Below are 20,629 nucleotides of genomic sequence, written 5' to 3' on the forward strand. Positions count from 1 at the left end.
TTTTTTTTTTTTTTTTTTTTTTTTTTTTTTTTTTTTTTTTTTTTTGTTGGTTTGGGTATTTGGTGGGAGGTATGAATGTGAGAGGAAAATGTTTGGAGAATGAATTGGGTTGGATCAGCCCAATTTTAACTTGCCTTTCAAATGACTGGGCCTTTAGCAATTTAGAATAGATATTTAAATATTTGTGCATATCAAGGGGTCTGTTTTTTTCAGCTTATTTTCAGTTCACTTCAGCTTCAATAAGTTCAGTTCAGTTTAGTTCTTAATTTTCTTTTCTTATAAAATATTCAGTTCAGTTCAGTTATTCAGAACAGGCCCCAAGTTTGTTAGAAATTTATCTCGCCAAAACAATGAAAATTTTTATACAGTATGTATACTCAGGTGTAAGATGTATTTGTAACTATTAAGAACTAAAAAAACGCTAAGATGTATCATACATCTAAGTGTATGCATAAATCATTCAGAGATGAAAAAAAACCACTTCATTAAAAAGAAAAAATGTACATTTCATTAAAATCTAATTACTAGTCAAATGATGCCTCCTATGCTTGTTGTGTGTTCTAGTTTGGGAACAGTCAATTTAATCGCTTATATAATTCAATTGTTGCAACTCAAATATTGTCCTATAAAATACTTAATTATATCATTTCAATTAAAGATCAATAATGTAAATTTAAGTGTAGATTCACATGTTTAAATATTTTGTTTAAATAAAAGAGGTTTAAAATTGTTTCTTTTTTAATGTAGGAAGGAGCTCGTTTAGAGTGAGCCTCATTACTAAGAGCATCATGTGACTGATGGACTCTTCTAGAAACACTAGAGCAAGTTGTGTAACAATATAAAATTCTTGAGCTTTAAGTGTAAAGAACTAGTGCATGTAATCATAATTTAAGCTTGTCAAGAAAAAAAAATCACAATTTGAGAGTTACAAAACTTAAGGGTCAAAGATACTCTCTTTCTAATTTAACAATAAAATTAACACTTTTATTATTATTATTATATTTACACGTCATGATATTTTATGATTATTTATATTTTTAATTGTATATTAATTAAAATATGTATATTTAATAAGACCCGATTTGATAAGGTATTGTATATTTTTCTGATACAAATTGGAAAATGAAAGCGCTTGGTAATTTGTAGAATAAATACCTCCTCTCTAGTTACTCTAACAGGAAGTGAGTTCACTGTTAATATAATAGAGCATCTTGTGGCATATCCGAGAAAGTGGGTGGTTCGTTGTTTTGCTTCCAAAACTACGGACATAAACTTGTTGTCTCCAATGATTTAGATACTCTCCTATCTATCAATCTATATCTGGTCCTTTTTTCACGAACCAATTGACGGTAACTGTTTCAACTTTATTACCTTCTTGAGTTGATTTGAATCGAATCATATATTCATGCTGTGAAATTAAAGGAGATGCAGCTTAGTTTTCAAATTACTACCCAATTGAAAGATAACGGTAGGATAATACTAATAGCACTCGAATTATCCCGTATTATGTTTCCTTGATTATCTATAAATAATATTCATATTGTCTCAACACTTCATAATCAACTATATATACGATAACATAATTGTATTAATGACTCTATCATTCGTATATTTTCTTTGTCACTCTATTAATAGTAAAGCTCTATTCTTTTGAACTCCTAAGTAGAGCAACTTATTTATATATTAAGCGGAGCAGAGCAAAGCGAAGCAGGCAGGGCAGAACATACCATAGCAATTAAAAAGAACATGGCCTAAGACTACCATATCTTATTATCTAAGAATCTAACGACGGAAAAAGCCATACATACACAATTTGTTTTTCTCGTTACTACATGGATAATTTGCTCTCTTTTCCATCAACTTTTGCTTAGGGGATACCTTTGATTGATGGGGTGTGTTGAGCCAAGGTCTGATCAAACCACCCCAATCCTTGTATAATTTTAATTATGAAACCGATAAAGTACTTAATTAATTTTTAAAATGAAAAAGGTACAACCCATCACAACTAATAATATTCTTAATGATCAACTCACCTAATCAAATCCAATCTAACACAAACAGAAAAATCTTAAAATAAAAACAAAGTAGAACTAGTCAATCTTTTTTCTGCCTCTACTTTTGTGAAAAGGTGTGAAAGATAGTTAAAAAGAATGGTTTATCAAAAGAACCCAAGTGGCTTGGTGAAAAAGGAGATACTAGCTAGATAGATAGAAATTGACATATTATTATATCACTATTGTTATAATTATTAAGGTTTAATAAGATATGTTAGCATTAGCATGCAAGATCCATGCATATCCATCTTAAAAGCAGAAATCATCCTATATACAATTATCTCGTGAACCATGCAATTTTGGTAAAAAAAATGAAAAGATAACATAATGTTGAAAGGACATGCAATGTAATCAAACAAATGAATCAAATGTATCATATCAAGTCAAGAGGACCCGACCTTAGCTTTGTTTAAGATGCATGTGCATAAATTGATTCCCTTTTGCTTGTAACTTTGTGCTTAAATGAGTGTTAGATGTTGGGTTCATATCTTCGACAAATCTATAAACTTTGTTTGAATGTTCTAGATGTCGATTTATTTGGTGTTTATTTTCAACAAAGTTGAAAGAGACCATAGGTTAACAATATTTTTTCGCATTGCATCCAATCTTATTTATACTATTATGACAAAAAAATCTCGTATAAAACCCTTGATTAGGCAATGAGCCGTTAATTGTTTGTTTGATCCTAACATGTGTATCTATTAGTTTTGGTTATTCGAGATTTGATTCAATTATTTGATTGTATCTTCTATTTACAAATTTGTCACGAATAAACAATAATTTTTGGCTCTTATACACAAAGCAATTGAAATTTTCACAAAAAAATACAAAAGTCAGAGTGGAAAATGTATTGCTTCTTTCTATTTACCAAAGTTATTTGTTATAGTGCTTAACCTCGTATTGTAAATAAGAAGATAAATTAACTAAAATTTTATGAGGTTTAATTGACTACTTAAAACATAATATGATGACACAGAGTACATTATCTCATAAGAATGAAGATACCATTGATGATCGATCATATATTGGTGTGTCCCAATATACTCAGTACCCTCAATAGGCATTTGGCACCATATAAGTAGATAAGTATTGCTTTCAAACAATAGTTCACAAACAAAAACATCATTAATTCATAAAAGCTACATCAAAATAAAATTGAAGGCAAACCACATTGTTTTTGTCTTGTCGATATAATAACGTACTCATGGACAGCAAATAAAAGGGAATTAAAGTCGGTGTTCTAAAATTAATTGATACAGCCATGCATGCATAATACCATCCACATAAAAACTGTTAATAAATAAATTTTCCAAAATATATTGACAGAATATTCTGACATAATCTTCATTGAAAAATTCGTCAAATTGTTGCTAGAAATTAGAGGAACATTTGAAAAAGTGCAAGCTACGCCAAAAATCTTTAATTAAATTTAAGGGAGTACATACTAGTGTACTGTACTACTACTGTGTTTGTATTTGTGTTTGTGTTTGTGTGTGTGTTTGTGGTAGAACCAACCGTAGAAGGTACGTAGTACTCTTCTAGTGTGTTGCTTAGTGAAATGCATCACTCATTGGAGTCAAACTTCTATATTCACCTGATGTCACATTGTCATCCACGTCAACTAGTTGGCCTCCCTTTCTTCTTTAGATTTAATGAATTTATTGGGAGGTTACCTTACCTCTAGGGCAAAACCCTAAAGTTTGCCATCAACCCGCCACCCTTTTTCCGTGAAAGGAATGTTACGATGATGATGATTGGAAGTAGAGGATGCAATTTCTCGCACAACATTATAAATTGAGATATTTTGAGTAACTTTATGTTTTATCTTTATGTGTATACGTTTTCACCTACGATCTATGAAACTATGATCACATACTAACATTACACTTATATATGCTAATGTGCTTTCACTTGGAAAGAGAATAATATATATAGTCTTATTTACTAATTAGCATGAAGATATACTCGATCAAGTGGTTATATGCTTGTATTAAATGGGTTGATGGAACTTCCTTTAAGTGAAAAAAAGAAAATTGTTAATTATAGGGGATATAAATAATTAAGAAGCAGGTGATTATGTAACGACACAAATGACATTTTAATGACATGATGAGACTAACCTAATTCATTTTTGAAGAAATTATAACTCGATCATAATATTTCTTCATATCCTTAATTAATACAATATAAAAATACAAAGTGATTTGAGCATTACGAATTAGGCGTTGCATGCTCATATAATTATATAGAGGGGATCATAATTATATTTATTTGCAATATATTGTTAGGAATATATGACCTAGAGTAACCTTTAGGACTTGATTATAAGTTCAATAAAGTTGAACTTTTTCACAAGTATAATCCTAGTAGTTTATGCACAATAGCTTTCATAGGTATGCGCCATTGCTTCAAAAGAGTAGAAAGTTTTTTCTTGCTACTTTTTTTACTGATTCTCTTTCTTTAGATATAGGGCGGCCAAGGAAATCTAAGCAACATGAATACATGATAATTTTGAATTAAACTCTGTCCCAAAATCGGAACATATTCACAACTCTTGCTAGATTTCCTTTTTAGAGGGAATAATGTTTGTGGGATCAATACGAATCTTCATTGCTACATAAAAAGTTAAACATAAAATAAAAGTTATGCATATAATAGTAGTTCTTACAATATATTCGAGTAAAAATAAGATTGGAAACCGACAAAACTATCATGATTGTATAACTATTTATGCTTTGTTCTCTTTATCTTAATTTATTTTTACTAATAATATAATCATCAAAAATCTAAGTCGGTCTCTATTGTATTGATAAATGATAATCCGATATCTTTGTCATTGAATAAACTAACCTTAACTTTTCAAAATTGATTTCTTTGACTAAAACATTTTTTACCGGGCTAAATGATGTTTGGTAATATTAATTTGCACTCTAATCCATTGACATGGAAATAATAATAAAATTTTACCTATGCATTTGTTTATTGTTATTATTTGAGTACTATTATAAAGGTTGTGGTTACAAGTCTTTAAAATACTATTCCGCATATACAAGTTGAAGAGAATACGTTCATTCAACACTAAATAAATACCCCCAGCACTCTCTATATGCTTATATAGTTATCTAGCATAGCTGTTATTACAATCATACATTAGTCGCAAGTCCACATGGCTTGCGATAGCTCTCAAGAAATTAACAACCATCAATCAACCACATGCTGCAACAACAGGCATACCAACAACAAAATCCTTATCTCATCGAAGCAAATATACAAAACTTTCATTATAGAGTAATTATTATATCATGTACTCTAATTATTGGTACAATTTGCAAGAAAATAGTCTGGCATCCCATCATTTTTTTTATGTACTATTACGTACGGTTTGTGATAAATAACATCCATATGAGTAGAAGTAGAAATACACACCATCACCGACAAGATAATCTTTAAAGGACTATGATATATTAGGGCATGTTCTCTTCAGCTTATTTTCACTTTAGTTCAGCTCTAATAAGTTCAGTTCTTAATTTCCTTCTCTCATAAAATATTCAGTTTAATTCAGCTCACCTCCAATCAGTTCAGTTCAGTTCAGCTCAATTCAGTTCAGTTCAGTTAATCATAATAGATTCTTAGTGTAAAGGTTTTTGAAGGATAATATAATATCTAATAAAGGTATGAAATGTGGAATTGGCAAAATTTCTTCTCAATATAGCATTGTTATTTTGTCAAAAGAAATAATTGAGTGAATTTTGCTCCATCAAATAGTCAAAAGAGCATGTACCATCACTTGACTCTTTAATTGGAAATTGAAAGGCGGATAATGTGAAGTCAATTGATCTACATAACATGAGAAGAATATGTATACTTAATTAGTTTGATAGGATTATAATGTGCATTTCATTGAAAATTTAATTTAGACCAGACAATCAAACAATTATCTTCTTTTAATAGCTTAATAGTTAGATTCAAATCTAATCAATTCTCGCAATATTTGCTAAAGGATTAGGGCCTATTCAGTTCAGCTTAATTTCAGTTCAATTTAGTTCAGTTCACTTCAGCTCTAATCAGTTCAGTTCAGTTCAGCTCCAATCAGTTCAGTTCAGCTCCTAATTTCCTTCTCTCATAAAATATTCATTTCAGCTCTATTCAGTTTAGTTCAGTTCAACTCCAATCAGTTCAGTTCAGTTTAGCTCCAATCAGTCCAATTCAGTTCAGTTCAGTTCAGCTCAATTCAGTAAATATGAACAGACCCTTAGTCCATATGAAAAAGGTGGACTGGATTTCAAACCTAAATCACTAGATTTCAAATAGGGCACTTTGTTATCATCTAGTTAATTTAAAAGCTCTTGATGGTTAATTTCTTACTCCCTCCATATAGATTCCTTGTATATTTCTTGCTCACAATGGTACGCACAAAATACTAATGATGTCGATATTCCTAAGTGGTTATATATGGCCTGGATTCAAATTCAAATGGGGAAAAAACATGGCCTTCTTAATTAAATTATTTAAGATAATTACGTGTAATATTATTCGAGATTACACAAACTAATAACAACATCATTATGTCCTTTTAGGCATATAATAAGATTTGATAGTATCAACAAAAATTCTGATACACATACACGAAAAAGTTAGCATAGAAAGTAAGGGGGTGATTAGGAATAATCTCTCGTGCAAATTAATTCATTGCATATACAAATTACAAACTAGACATTGTTAGACAGGCAGCCGCAGCCACATCCACCCCCAGGCCAGCCCAATCATATTATCCATCCTTAGAAAAATTTGGCTAGACCATGCTTAAGCTTATAGCCTCTAACTGTGGGCAAGCTTCATCCAATCCCTTATAATTGTGACAATTTGACCTACATTACTATTTATACATACCTTACTTTGATCATTAAAATGTTTGATTATACACAGTTAAAATCAAATATTTAATACATCAAAAATATAATTTGAGACGAACTCAACAACATTTTGATTAGGCGGTAATGTATAATACGATGTGCTTACTAATACAAGTATATATAACAAAATATTTGCCAAGCTTATACAGAGTATGTGTTAACAAACGTATACATATTAATGCACTTAGGCTTTAGCCTTCTTTTTTTTTTTTTTTCTGAGCTTGTGGACAGAATAGAGCAGAATAACTCAAAACAACGTGACCTTATTAGAAAGAAATGAATTTAAAATACAGAGGATAAAAGTCAAATTATTTCTATTATAAAGAACGGAATATAATACTCCATGTGTTACATATAAGTAGCTAGCTAGCTATCATAAACCGCTAACATAGACAGACATGATTCACATAAAGCAAGAGACAAGCTGTTAATGTCTCTGATTTTTTGGTTTGAAATTCCCTCAATTATTATTAGTTTAATTAATTAAAGTGACAACCTAAGCTAAGAGAATCTCTACTAAATCTTACACAGTTCCAAACAATTCTCTCCTTAAAATAAAGTATTAGAGTTACCAATTATAAACTGACATTGTAGCATATTGGTATGGCAGATATAGTAAACAATTGTAGTTAGCTTTTGAGTTTTTAATTTGATGCAAATTTGTCAATATACTTTTTTGCATGAATAGATTTACTGTACTGTACTTGTAGTAAAAAGTGAGATCAATATTAGATTGAACTTGAAAATGTGATCCGAATATTTACCTTTAGTTACTTTCTTTGTAAACTGACATTGTTGATTTGTTTTCATTTGTAGCACGTAGCCAGTGTAGCCGTGTAGGTCTTGCTGGTAAAGTAAGCAAAAATACAATAGTGCTACCGACTACCAAATAGTTTTTTTTTAAAAAAAATGAATTTAAACTTTGGAAATACAGTAAGTTAAAGTTACCAGTAGTAAATTGAATAGAACAAGTAGTCTGTACTATTAATTTACTTTTAGGTAATGGAAATTGATGCGATAATTATTAATTAACAATGTAACCTGTGTCACTGTGTGTAGTGATAAATTTTACCTTTCTTTTTTTTTATTTTTTTTTTTACCTAGTTAAAGGTTAAAAAAAAAAAAAAAAAAAAAAAAAAAAAAGGTCTTGTTCCTTTATACTTTGTACTTATTTCCATTCCGTTCATTTTAATTCAACTCAAAAGAATAGAGCCTCAAATAATATATCTATGTTTCAAGATAGATATTACAAACTTTTTCCTTTTTACATAAAAAAATTTGTCATGTGTCAAACTTGTAAGCATTTTGTTTTTACTCATAAACAAGACACCTTTGGGTTGGATCAATTGGATGTAGATCTATGTTCAAACATATATCATGGAATCTAATCAATTGTCAGTTAATATCAGGTTGATTTCCAATTTAATAGTTTTGTTTAAGTCCTTCGATCGATTATGAATTGATTATGGTCTCCAACAAGTTTCACGCCATTTCTCATTTCAAATTTTGACAATTCTACATAGTGTAAGCTAAGCTCCCTCATTTTTTTTATAAGTACCTTAATTTAACTTTTGTATTATTCACATAGATTACTCTGACTAATGTTTGTACTTTATACCTAAGATTTGGTCAAAGTTCGGCATTAGTATATTTGTCACTCAAGTAATGTTACTAATGTATATGTCGTTTTCCGAAATTTACCTAAAAAGTCCCATGAAACATATCTTAACAAAACAAAAGATAGAAATAGATAAAGAAATAGAGATCAATCTAGGTAGCTTAAGTCCTAGAAAGAGGAAAATCATGGTGATTCTAATTTGTAACGCCGTACAATACTACTCACCAGTCACCACTATTACTCCATACCATTTTCCACCTAAACAATATCCACACAACCCACACTCCCTCTCTCTTCCCCACCTCTTTCTCTCTCCTCCCTACTCCCTCCTTATATATTTCCACTGTTTTCCCATTTATTTCCAAAAAATGTGCACAAATTTCTCATCTTCAAAAAAAATGGGAAGCAACAATTTTGTTCAAGTTAAAGAAGCCATTGTTATCACCCCATCAGAACCAACCCCTAATTGTATTCTTTCTCTTTCAACCCTTGATTCTCAGCTTTTTCTACGGTTCACGATTGAGTATCTCCTGGTCTACAATCCTTCTAATGGACTCGATCGCAGGCAATTCTGTTCTCGGATTAAGTCCGCTTTGGGCCGGGCCTTGGTTCAGTACTACCCTCTTGCGGGCCGGGTTCAAGAGAGGAAAGACGGGCCTCTTCAGGTGGTGTGTCGGGCCCAAGGAGCTGTGTTTGTTGAGGCTGTTTCTGGGTATAACAGGGTTGATTTTGAGAGGGCACCACGCCACGTGGAGGAGTGGCGGCAGCTCTTGTGGTTAAACGTGGATGATGTTTTAAAGGGGGCCCCACCTCTTGTTGTTCAGCTGACGTGGCTTGCTGACGGGGCGGTTGCAATCGGGTTCGGGTTTAATCACTGTTTGTGTGATGGGGTTGGGAGCGCTGAGTTCATGAACTTGTTCGCTGAGTTGACCCGTGGGGTTTCGGGTTTTGGGCCAAGGCCCGTTTGGGATCGGCACTTGCTTGACCCGTTTACGACGACGAAAGGGTGTGTCCGTTTTAACTCAGTGAGTCATCATCCCGAGTTTAACCGAGTTCAGGACTGTTGTGGGTTCATGGATAGATTCTCTACTGAGAAATTGGTCCCAACTTCAAGTGTCTTTGTCAAATTTCACATCAACCAACTCAAAAGACAAGCTAATCGACTCAAAGAGTCACCAAATTACACGTCGTTCGAGGTTGTTTCGGCCCATATTTGGAGATGTTGGGCCAAATCATTACAAATGCCCTCAACCCAAGTACTTAGGCTTGTTTTCAGTGTCAATTTTCGGAACCGATTAAAACCGGGTCTACCCGTTGGGTTTTACGGAAACGGGTTTGCGCTCGCGTGTGCGCAAACCACGGTTAAGGACCTAACCGAGAAGGGGTTGGGTTATGCAACGGATTTAATAAAAAGGGCTAAGGAAAGAGTGGATGGTACATATGTAAGGGAAGTGATCGAGTTAGTGAGTGGGAATAGGACGAGCCCAGACTCAGTGGGGGTGTTAATATTGTCACAATGGTCAAGACTTGGGCTAGAAAAGGTTGACTTTGGGCTGGGAAAACCAGCCCATGTAGGGCCCATTTGCAGTGATAAGTACTGTTTGTTATTGCCAGTTCATAATCAGAGGGAGGCAGTCAGGGTGATGGTAGCTGTCCCTACAAGTGCCGTTGACATGTACCAACATTTCTTAACAAAACCTCTCTTCTAATTAAGAAGTTTGCGAGAATAATCTTTGTTTAATTAGAGTAGATTGCTAATATCGATTTCATAACTCGAATAACACAGGCTCAAGTTTTGATCAATTATTAGACTTAGTTTGTAATTGACCGTCTTTTGGTGTGGGTTTTGTTTAAGATTTTTGTGGTAGGATGACCTAACTTGTTGAATTTACAATATAATCCTAATGATTAAGTATTTGATTAACCAAGTGTGAGATTATGGTTAAGTAATGGCCAATTGAGCATGTTGCCTTGAAAATTTGTCATTATCCAGGGGAAGACGGAATTAATCTATGATTTATTTGAGATTTAGATATAAATAACAATGCAAAGCTTTCTATTGTGGGCAATTAAAGAAATGCTTACCTTGAAATCCATACAACCTAATTAAATCAGAAAGAAAAAGATGCAACTAGTCAAAATTATGTACTATATAAAAACAATCGGAAAAAGTCATGATACTTTTTGCATGTTTGGTTAATCAATCGGTAGTGCTTAGTGCCGGTGCATTAAAGACATGCAAGTGATATGTACATCAATGCATAAACGGCTCAGTTGCAAAAGTACTTGTCTTATATTGTACAAAAAGTAATGGTTATACATTGATATGGCCGTGTAAGGTCATGTGTTGTGTTAGTCGGTGTGCATGTCATGGTCGAGAGGGCCATATAAGAATTGAGTCAAGAAAAAATGGGCCATAAAGAGTATAAAAGATCAAGAGCACAGTTGTAAAGAGTATAAAAGATCAAGAGCACAGTTGTAGGGGTTTGGATGAGAGGAATCCTTTAGTTAATGTGAAATGGGCTGCAAGTAAGCTAATTGATGATATAAGGGCAAACAATGATATAACTGGGAAAACTTTGAATGACTTGTTGTGGACCAGGTATGGGGTGCAGATGGCCACTAGTACTCTCTATAAAATGAGGAGTATTGCTCTTAGGGAGATCAATGGTGGGCATGATGAGTCTTATGGCCATCTTCCTAGGTACTGTGAAATGGTTAAGCAAACTAATCCTGGTTCAGCAGCTCACTGTGCATGGAGAAAGAATGATCCCCAACTGTCACTCACTTTCTCTAGCATTTTCATATCATTCAAGGGAGCAATAGATGGGCATGGTGCAGGTTGTAGAAGTTTGATTGGGGTTGATGGTGCTCACTTGAAAGGGAACTATGGAGGGGTTTTGCTATCTGCAGTGGCTATAGATGCAAATAATGAGCTACATTCATTTGTATGGGCTATAGTTTCAGTTGAAGATGGGGAGAACTGGAAGTTTTTCATTTGGCATTTGAAGCAAATCTTAAAAGACTTAAATAGAGGGGATGATTGGTGCATTATATCTGACAGGCAAAAGGTTAGTGTCTCATATGTTGGCTTAATTTCAGTAAGTATACTCTACTAGTGTTAATTTCTTCATTATGTGTTCTTGTAGGGAATAGATCTTGCTTTAACTGAGCTATGGCCAAAAGTAGGGAGGAGGTATTGCTGCAAGCACTTAGCTAAAAACTGGAAATCAGCTTTTCCAGGACCCTTGATGCACTCCTTATTTTGGTTGGCATGTAGTGCTACTTCAACATTCACCTTTAAAAAGACTATGGAAAGAATTCAGAAGACAAACCACTTGGCACTAATATGGTTAGCTAATCTAGGAGATCAAGAGAGGTGGTCAAGACACAAGTTTGACCCAAAGATATGCACAGATGAGAATAAAACAAACTTTGTGGAGAGTTTCAATGCCACTTTAGGAGTGGACAGATGCAGACCTGTTCTGACTCTTTTGGAAGGTAAAAATTTATGTCTTTCTTAATCCTTATAATTATTTTTGTAAATATAACTTGGTTCTTATGTTGAATTGTATGCTTGGTTATATGTGGTTTTTGCCGGCATACGAAGAATGTGTATGGTAAGGATGTCAAGTAGAAGACAGAAATGTAAAGATTGGAATGATTCTGATCCATGTCCTACCATTGTAAGGAGAATCCAAATGTTGATCAATGCTTCTAGAACTTGCAAGGCATTCCAGAGTAAAGAGGGAGAATATGAAATAAGAGAGGGTAAGTCAATGCTCCCGGTGTCACTCAATAATAGAAGTTGTATATGTGGGGCTTGGCAAATTTCAGGCATCCCTTGTAGGCATGCATTAAGGGCTATACTAGCTGCAGGACATGATCCTCATAAGTATGTTAGCACATGGTACTCAGTTGCAGCCTACAAACAATGTTATTCACATGCCATCAACTCAATTCCAGACATTGAGCATTGGCCAGAAATTGACCAGCCAACAATTCAAGCTCCTATAATGAGGAGAGGAATAGGAAGACCATCAAGACAGAGAAGAAGAGTTGATGATGAACCAGATAAAGAAAAAAGGTCAACCGTCAAATGCTCACTCTGTAAATCATATGGCCATAACAAGCAAACATGCAAAGGTGGTATGACGGCAAAGGAGAAAGCATCACACGGTACCGAGAAAAAACAAAAGACAACTGCTGCTGCCTCTGCATCCCAGCCAACCACTGCTGCTGCCTCTGCATCCCAGCCAACCACTGCTAATGTTACACGAAGCTTAACTATATCTTCTTCCCAACCAGAGCCAGTTTCTCAGCCATCTCAGTCCAAGCCAAGGAACAGCAACAAAGGGAAGGAGAAAATGTAGCCTGGGGTCTGGTTTTTTCAACATGAGTATCTTTTATTTAGTAGTAAATAAAGGTCAACTTATGTACTAGATTTGATGTTTTTTTTCTTTTTTTTCTGAAACATTTTTTTTATGCATCAATTGGCATTTGTCAGACTGCTGCTATCTACTTTTAATCTTGTGTTGCTTTGATTCCTGAACTTCTATATACATTCACTTTAGTGATAGTCCAGCTAGATCTGCTGTTGTGTACATGTGACTACCTTCCAGCTAAATGGCTTTAATGCAATTAAATGCCAAAGATGGCTGTCCTTATGCAGTAAGATCAGTAAACTTTTCATGCCGAAGTGCTGAGCAATGAGCTCTTATAAATTGCCGAATATTTCATGTTATTTATGCATCTTTCTGTTGCAACAATATGCAGAATGGATGTACGTGCTAACAAAAGGATAAATTTGTTGGCACTTTTATCTTTTTGTGCTAGTGCATCCTGATAAAAATATGGGTAGTCCACAAGCAAGTGAGTCGTTTAAGAAGTTTCAGTGTGCTTATGAGGTAATGAGTATGGTTCTAATGTTTGATTAAACTTATATATACAATCCATTTGCTTTACTCTAAGATATGCCATGGGTGGGAATATTAGCATCAACTTTGATCACTCTAGGAGTGTTATGTAGGCTATGCGGGGCTTGAACCCACACCATGTACACTACTGTACATTGCTCTACCCGTTGAGCTAATAGCCTTGAAAAATAATCTAATTTTTAGTTCTTTTTTTTTTTTTGGCAAATGAACCTCACAAGGCATTACATTGTTAACAACAAAGTACAGGAGCATAATATATACATTAAAGTACAGAAATATTTACAAAACCAAGTAGTGAAGCATCTGGATACAAACAAGATATCATTGTTCTTTGGTGATCTCTGCACCAAAGCTCACAAGAAACATGCCAATTGGAGCTAAAAGCGGTCTGTTATTCATAGATTGTCTAGGAGCATCCTACTCCATCTCAATTTTCTCTGCAGAAAACATATTCAAGGTCCAAAATCTTTGCATACATTTTAACTGAAATTCAACTGATAAACTTCGATAGCAAATTCTTGTTTGAGTCACTTAATTTATCAGAAGACAAGAGGCCAACAAACAATGACAAAGTGTCTGCATCAGCTTCAAATCTTTTCCCAACCATAAGATCACAATAGTATAATGCATTTGACAAGTCATTATTGAGTATATAACCTCTAATGATCGTATTATAGGTTCGATCATCAGGGGGGCAACTATCTTAATCTAATTTTTAGTTCTTGACGTGAGCATAATTCCTTAACTTCCAACATAATTCCCCTAAACAATAAATTAGTTACAGAAATCCAGCATCTTTAATAAAATTCATGTAATTAATCTACTCAAAAATCAAGCAAAGTAACATGATATGAAAGAGAATTTCACCAGTACATTAAGCTACACCAATCCAAGCAAAAAAAATAAAAATCCCAGAAATCATTACAAAAAAGGGCAATTGAATTTCACAAATTGCAGTTTAATAGAATCAAAAAAATTAAACTACACCAATCCAAGCAGAAACCAGAAATTACCCAAAAACACTAGAATTTCAGATATATAACAGAAATAGATCACCTCAGGCGAGTTTACGGCGAACGGCGGCAGCGCGTGCGGCACGGGCTTGAGCGCGTTCAAGTTTGTCGTCGTTTGAGCATAAGAACAGGGGACTAGTCGGCGATTGAAGGCGATCAGAAATTGAAGCTCTTCGTTTTTGTAATGGTGGATTTGGACCTTGAACCAATTGCTCGAAAACCAATTAAACCAATTGCAAATTTAGGAAGTCAGATTTTTTTTTTAAAGAACCCTAATTTATTGAAGAAAAGGGGAGGATTTTAAGAGCCTGCAATGGTTTTAATATAATCAGTTGAAATAAAAAGGTGGATATGATTTAAATGGGGGTAGGTTAGTAATTCACTTGATTAGAGTTAATAATCTAACCCTAACCGAGTGGTTAACCGATTCTAAGTGAGATTTGGCCACTAAATAGAGTTTAATAAAAGTTTGGGTTCACTAAGATTATGTGTTTTTTTTTTGACACCATATAGAATTTGTAAAAGTTGGAGGCCGCCACGTAGAATTTTCCAAAAAATTATAACGTGTCAATCTCATTAAAACATGGCTCAATCACTGCCCAAATTACTTGTTGTGCCATGCTAGATCATATCATTCTAATAGTTTTATGACGATTTGTTACTAGTTACAAATAAGAGGATTGGCAAGAGGATTAACTCATCATGCTCGTACTAAGGTTGTGACAAAATTCGAAAATATGTGTCCATGTATAGCGCACTAACATGTCTTTGACTCTTTGATGTCAAATTGTCAAGTCATATTAACATTAGTTATCCTCGTGCTTGACTGCTTGCTTAAATAGTTAAGCAAATTAGTTTTTTCCTCTTAGTACACTAATCTTACTCTTAGTCAATCAAGTCATCATAATCATAAATACGACAAACGCTTCAAAAAACGTAATCCCTCCGTCTCTTTTTTACATTCTTGCTTTCATTTTTGGGTATTTCAAAATTACATTTCTACTTTCCTTTTTTAACAAGTAAATTTTTACCAAATATCTCTATTTTTCTGTTTTGCAATTAATGCTTTCTCTATTTTCTCACTCTTATTTTCAGAATCCATGTATCCATGTGCATCAATTTAGATGAATATGATTGATCCTTTTTTTCCACCAAAAAATATTATTGGTTCTTTTTCTTTTCAAAGGATTGATGACATATGCAGCATTAAATACTATTCTATCTTTGTTTTACTCAAAGACATCAATTAATGTCTTGTAATTTCCATTGTACTTTGTTTTATTTTTCTTTCTTTTATCCCAAATTCCTTAATTCCTCTGTAATTTTACAAATAAAAATATAAAAAAGGGACGAATGGAGTACAAGTTTGTGAAAACATTAAGTATTGAACACCTAACATTTGACACTTTTTTTTTTTTTCAAAGAAACAGATTAGAATGGCCGTAAATCCAGCATTCCAGGATTCGAGCCCACCAATCACAAGTCCAAGACGATGGTAAAGCCTAATAAATGCTACATTTTGTTTAAGTAGGTTTTTGTTGTAATCAATTAGTGATTTTCATTTTGTTTAAGTAGGTTTTTGTTATTAATCTGACGTGAAAAAAGAAGGAAAAATCACCACCTGACTAAGTTAGTGTCGTTCGAGCAGGATCAATGTTGGGAATTATGGATATTTCGTTGCAAGTACATATGAACACCTTGTCCTTTGAGTAGTTTATCACTCATAAAAAATTTCTTCTTATTTTTCTATTGATTCCTTTGAGTAGTTTATCACCGGGAAATAAAAAAATTTGATTTTTCTTATTATTTTTCATGTTGATTACTAAATATAGCTCCTTACATTCGAAACTTTGAATTGATCAGTGCACGTATCATATATATATATATTTGTATCAATTTTTCCTCAAACACCCTCCAAAACAAAATCAAAATAATTTAAAGTTAAGTCAAATAGTAAAGTACCACTTAAACATAAGGCAAACTATCATATAGAATTAGACCATTTAAATATGGTTAATTAGTTTTTGCACCAAAAAAAAAAAAAAATGGTTAATTAGTTTAGTTAGTTGAAAAAATTATCATATGGAATATTGATCAAATGCCAGAATCCATTGTTTCCATTAGAATATGATTGCACAAGATATTTTAAAATTTTGATCATTGAATCATTTTGCTTCCAGAGTCTTCGTTTGGATTGGTATATTTGGGTGCATAAAGACAACTAGAGAAGAATAAAATCTCTGCTGAATCTTTATAATTAGATTTTATAGATTAAGTGATAAGTTTATGTCCAATCGTGAAATTATGATTGTGGGTCAACCACTATGCTTTTCCATTAAATAAACCCACACAAAAATTGGTACGGAAAAGAATAAAAAAGTATTAGTGCAAAGAAAATCAAGTGAGAATTTGTGATAAATGCTTATAATGTGGTTAGTTCATTAGATGGTTCTTTATGTTGATATTACTTGTATTAATTAATGAGTTTATATAACGTATAATTTTGGAAGAAAATCTCGTGTAAATTTATGATCATGCTTTGTACAACTCCTAGTCTTCTACTCAAAAGGCCAAACATATGCATGTTTTCCTAAAATTCATTTCAAACTTTAAAGCAATATTTAGCGTTAATGAAAATTTATATAAAAAAAAAACACTCTTAGCACTTTATTACCTATTATGCTCACAATTTCATGTTATGCATGTTATTTTTACTCCAATGCAATCATCTTAATATATTCGTTAGCTTTTGCCTTATAAACACATACTAACACACGCTCTCTCTCTCAACCAAAAAACAGGAAACAAATCGATTATACAGGAATCACTAACTTTAGAAGGCCCTGTTAGCCCATATTAGTTAGATGGGCCGAACCAGCTTGTAAAGATGAAATACGAAGTAAGTAATAAGCAGACTGCATGCACTTTATTTGGCCCAATAAACTCAATTACTAAGGAACCCACAATAAACTCCAAAAGCCCATTAACCTTAAACCCAGTCCATCTTCAATTTAATTTAATTTTATATTATTATTTAAATTAAAATGTACTCGTGTTAATAAAAATTATACTGATAATTAAAACAAATAAGGATATCAAATGAAATATCGCATTTACTCATATGTAAAGGTAAAGTAGACCATAGACCCCTTGAAAATATCTCCAAATCAAACAAAGCTTCTAATTTGAACAAGTTTATTGGGATATGATTGTGAAGTTAAGGAAGCACAAAGACATAAAGCTACCTTACCCTTTACATATGAGTATAAATTATAAAATAAGGTAGTTTGACGAAAATATGAAATAACTCCCACATTAATACATTATTATAAGTTTATGGAATCAAAAGATTTTGTTTTTTTTTTTTTTTTGTTGATCCTGAATAATTTCTTCAACAATAGTAAATGCATTGTTCCATTCAATCCCCATAATAATGGTTGGTTATACCATGTGAAATTGTGATTATTTCACCTAATAAAACCTTTGTATCGTCAAAATCCTGTGTTTAGCATGTATATATTCTAAGTTATGTATGATGGTTTGATATGGGCTACTTGCTTCCAACACTATAAAATAACCCAAAACCCATACAAATAGAGACACACGTGACGCCTACTAAGTACAATTATATTTCGTGGCAAGTCGCATAGAACCAAAAAGGAATTCAGAAACTCAGAGTATAATATAGGGGTTTGTTCTGATTAATTGAACTGAACATAATTGAATTTATTGGAATTGAATTGAACTGAACTGAATATTTTATGAGAGAAGGAAATTAAGAACTGAACTGATTGAAAATAAGCTAAAGAGAACAGGCCCTAAGTGGAAGTTTAACTAGTACTCCCTCCGTTTCTTTTTATTTGCATCACTTGGTGATGCGCGGAGTTTTAAAAGTGTAATATTATATTAGAGTGGGTAAATAATTTATTATTGTAAAAGTAAGATGGGGACCATGTAAGAGAAAGTAGTGAGGAAGAGTGATATTTTTATTATATAAGTGGGGACTATAGAAGAAAGAGAACTGATAAAATAATTTAAATGGGGTTTGAAGTAGGAGAAAGAAATGATGAAATATAGTATAAAGTTACTAAATAAGGAAGTGATATATTTTATAAAAACGGAGGGAGTACAATTTTACAAATGTTAGTTGATTAAGCTGAATTGGTAATTTGGCATCAATTTCACCTTGGATTTAATTGATAACGCGGATGATATAGAAGGGATATATATAAATGATATCTTCTCTATTTATAATGTTAATATTATTGACGTATGTCAATACAAATCTTGGATCGCAAATTTGTTGAGTTGACAAGAGTATTTGCATGTAACATGTTGAGTGAATGAAAGAAGTGGTCTAGATCCCATAAAATGATTGACGCAAATTGATCACATGCGGTATACATGATTTATGTTGATGTTATAGGATTAGTTTCATTTGGTGCATGTTGTGTATGTACACAGTACACACAATGGTATTGAATTAACGTTTGTGTGAATTTAAAATGGTCAGCGTGTGTTAACTTTGATCTATAAATCGTCAGCATCGGTAGCTTTCGTGGACTGAACAGAAATAATAATGCACATATCCAATCCAGAGAAATAAAATGTCCTCTTCAATTTGCAAATTAGTTGACAAATAACTTGGAGATCGACCTTGCATAAATGCATACAGCAAATACTATATGTGAATGCCCGCATGACGGCATGAGCATAACTATTATATATACCTGGGTATACGATATCCATGAGCATTTTGTTTTTATTTTGATAATTATTTTTTATTTAATTATTAAATAAAAAGTAAAAACTAAATTGGATTAGTTGAGTACGGTATGCTCGATTACTCGAATATGTATAAATTATTTCAATTGAAAAGAATTGTAAAAATGGAAAAAGGTGGGCTACTGGTGGTTTGAGATATTTAATTTGTCAAATGCGACTGCGCGCTTATGATTTTAGGCTTAGGAAGCAATAAAAGAAAGATGCCTTATCCTTTGAAACAAAGCTTATAATTTGTGTGGTGTAAACAATATGGTATTCAATTATTCATCTTCTTCTCTTTCTCTTGTCTCCTTTCCGAGTTACGAGGCTCTGCCTGGCTACCACATGCCTTTTTTCGACCACCTTAATTTATCCATTTTACACTGCATTATTATTTCAACTATCTCTTGTTATTAGTATTTCATTCTGGGTTTATTTTATTTTGTGTTCTACTTATATTATTCTTGTGATTATAATTCAAGTTGGAACTTGGAAGCTAAGCGGTGTTAGTTAATTAACCCTTTGAGTTTGAGCTTCTAATTAACTAAGCTACCTATTCGTAGTTTTGTCAATCGTCATTTTCTCTAATGGAGATTGGGATATGAGAAGATTCTCTGCATATTGTTAGTTAATCTAGCTACTACAAACTACGGAGTACTATGTAGTTTTTGGTATGTCAAGAGCATTACAAGAAACAATGATATCAACCGAATTTGAATTTGGACAAACACAGCGTCCATCTTAATTACTCGTATTATTTTAGATTATATATATATATATATACTATCATATTATTTTATAAATTCTACTAATATACGGAGTAAATTTAAATGATCTATATGTTTGTGGGTGTATCTAGTCAAATTATGTCAGATAAAAAAACATGTTGCGGTGAAAGTACAAAAATAAATGATAAATGAAAAGACTATATAGTTCGTCCTCGTACCAAATCCGTGAAATTCTGACTTTGCCGCCTGATAATAAAGCATTTTACACACAATAAGGTATGACAAGTGATGAAATATAGATGATATGATATTGCTGGTAATATTATCCGTTCACTGTCTTCTTGACAAATTTATCACGTACGATGTAAACTACAAGTATATATGCCACTTGATAAATTTGCTTTTAATCAGTCCACTTGAAAACTGTTATTAATGTTCAGAGTACTTATGTTTCTAATCCAGTGGAAAGTAGTATTATTAATTTAAGATGAGATTAAGTTAACCTTAAATTAGTACAGTGATGAGATCTTGATTCCTAGGTAGTTTTAATTCCACATAATGCACAAGATTTATTCATTAATAAATTAGTACCATGTTTGTAT

General features: G+C 32.7%; 2 protein-coding genes across 2 annotated transcripts; both read left to right on the forward strand.

Annotated features, from left to right (window-relative positions):
- The first annotated feature begins 8,824 nt into the window (after nt 1–8,824).
- Nucleotides 8,825–10,519, forward strand: LOC145592656 (alcohol acyltransferase 9-like). Its single transcript, XM_081649165.1, has one exon. The coding sequence runs from the start codon at nt 8,954–8,956 to the stop codon at nt 10,292–10,294; it is 1,341 nt and encodes a 446-aa protein (XP_081505291.1). The 5' UTR covers nt 8,825–8,953; the 3' UTR covers nt 10,295–10,519.
- A 705-nt stretch (nt 10,520–11,224) lies between these two features.
- On the forward strand, nt 11,225–12,109 carry LOC145590686 (uncharacterized). Its single transcript, XM_081647094.1, has 2 exons — nt 11,225–11,656; nt 11,735–12,109. The coding sequence occupies exons 1-2, from the start codon at nt 11,225–11,227 to the stop codon at nt 12,107–12,109; spliced, it is 807 nt and encodes a 268-aa protein (XP_081503220.1).
- Nucleotides 12,110–20,629: the final 8,520 nt, after the last annotated feature.

Source organism: Chenopodium album, chromosome 18 (assembly GCF_948465745.1).
Source record: "Chenopodium album chromosome 18, dcCheAlbu1.1, whole genome shotgun sequence".
Taxonomy (NCBI): Eukaryota; Viridiplantae; Streptophyta; class Magnoliopsida; order Caryophyllales; family Amaranthaceae; genus Chenopodium; species Chenopodium album.

Excerpts from the sequence above, each read along its gene's own strand:
- LOC145590686 (XM_081647094.1), top strand. The coding sequence starts at position 11,225 with ATGAGGAGTATTGCTCTTAGGGAGATCAATGGTGGGCATGATGAGTCT. Across the intron at positions 11,657-11,734 it reads TTATATCTGACAGGCAAAAG|GGAATAGATCTTGCTTTAAC; the intron begins GTTAGTGTCTCA and ends GTGTTCTTGTAG.
- LOC145592656 (XM_081649165.1), top strand. The coding sequence starts at position 8,954 with ATGTGCACAAATTTCTCATCTTCAAAAAAAATGGGAAGCAACAATTTT.